The following is a 487-nucleotide window of genomic DNA, read 5'->3' on the forward strand; positions in this document are numbered from 1 at the left end:
CCGGGCAGGGGCCCCTACGAGGTACTGGAAGTCGCAGACCAGCCCGTCCTGGGGACTGTCCCCTGCCAGGAGGGTTTTGCTGTTCGACGTCAGGATGTTGAACTTGCGAAACCTGCAGGGCAGAGAGAGGCCGCGGGTGGGGGGCCAGGACCCCCAGGGGGGAACAGCCCTGCCAACTGTGGCCGGCGGCTCTCACCCTTTTATCTTGGGGGGGTCCCTGCAAGAGACAAACAGGGCGTCGCAGGGAGCAGGGCCCCAGGACCCCCATGGCCAGGAAGGGGGGCCCACCCCGGGGGTCCCGACCTGTCGATGTGGATCTTGGCCTCCATGCGGTGGTTGCGGTCGTGGAGGCAGACGAGCAGGCGGGCGCGGACCGAGAACTTGCTGGCCGTGCGCAGCACCAGCGGGCGCTTGCAGGTGTTGGGCATGCTGGGCTGCTGCTCCACCACAAAGGCTCTGGGGGCACCGGGAGGGTCAGGGCGCCCCC

The 487-nt window shown here is 69.0% G+C and overlaps 1 protein-coding gene across 1 annotated transcript in view; it reads right to left on the bottom strand.

The window, feature by feature from the left end:
* The window catches only part of LOC103899559, a 3,576-nt gene extending 3,148 nt beyond the window's left edge, over positions 1 to 428 (bottom strand). The window contains exons 1-3 of the mRNA XM_009280056.2: positions 304 to 428; positions 197 to 217; positions 19 to 112 (exon numbers count right to left, since the gene is read on the bottom strand). Coding sequence (XP_009278331.2) covers positions 19 to 112; positions 197 to 217; positions 304 to 428 — 240 coding nt within the window. The remainder of the gene's footprint in view (positions 1 to 18; positions 113 to 196; positions 218 to 303) is intronic.
* Between the last annotated feature and the right edge of the window lie 59 nt (positions 429 to 487).

This window comes from Aptenodytes forsteri, unplaced genomic scaffold, assembly GCF_000699145.1.
Source record: "Aptenodytes forsteri isolate BGI_AS27 unplaced genomic scaffold, ASM69914v1 Scaffold547, whole genome shotgun sequence".
In the NCBI taxonomy this organism is placed as follows: domain Eukaryota; kingdom Metazoa; phylum Chordata; class Aves; order Sphenisciformes; family Spheniscidae; genus Aptenodytes; species Aptenodytes forsteri.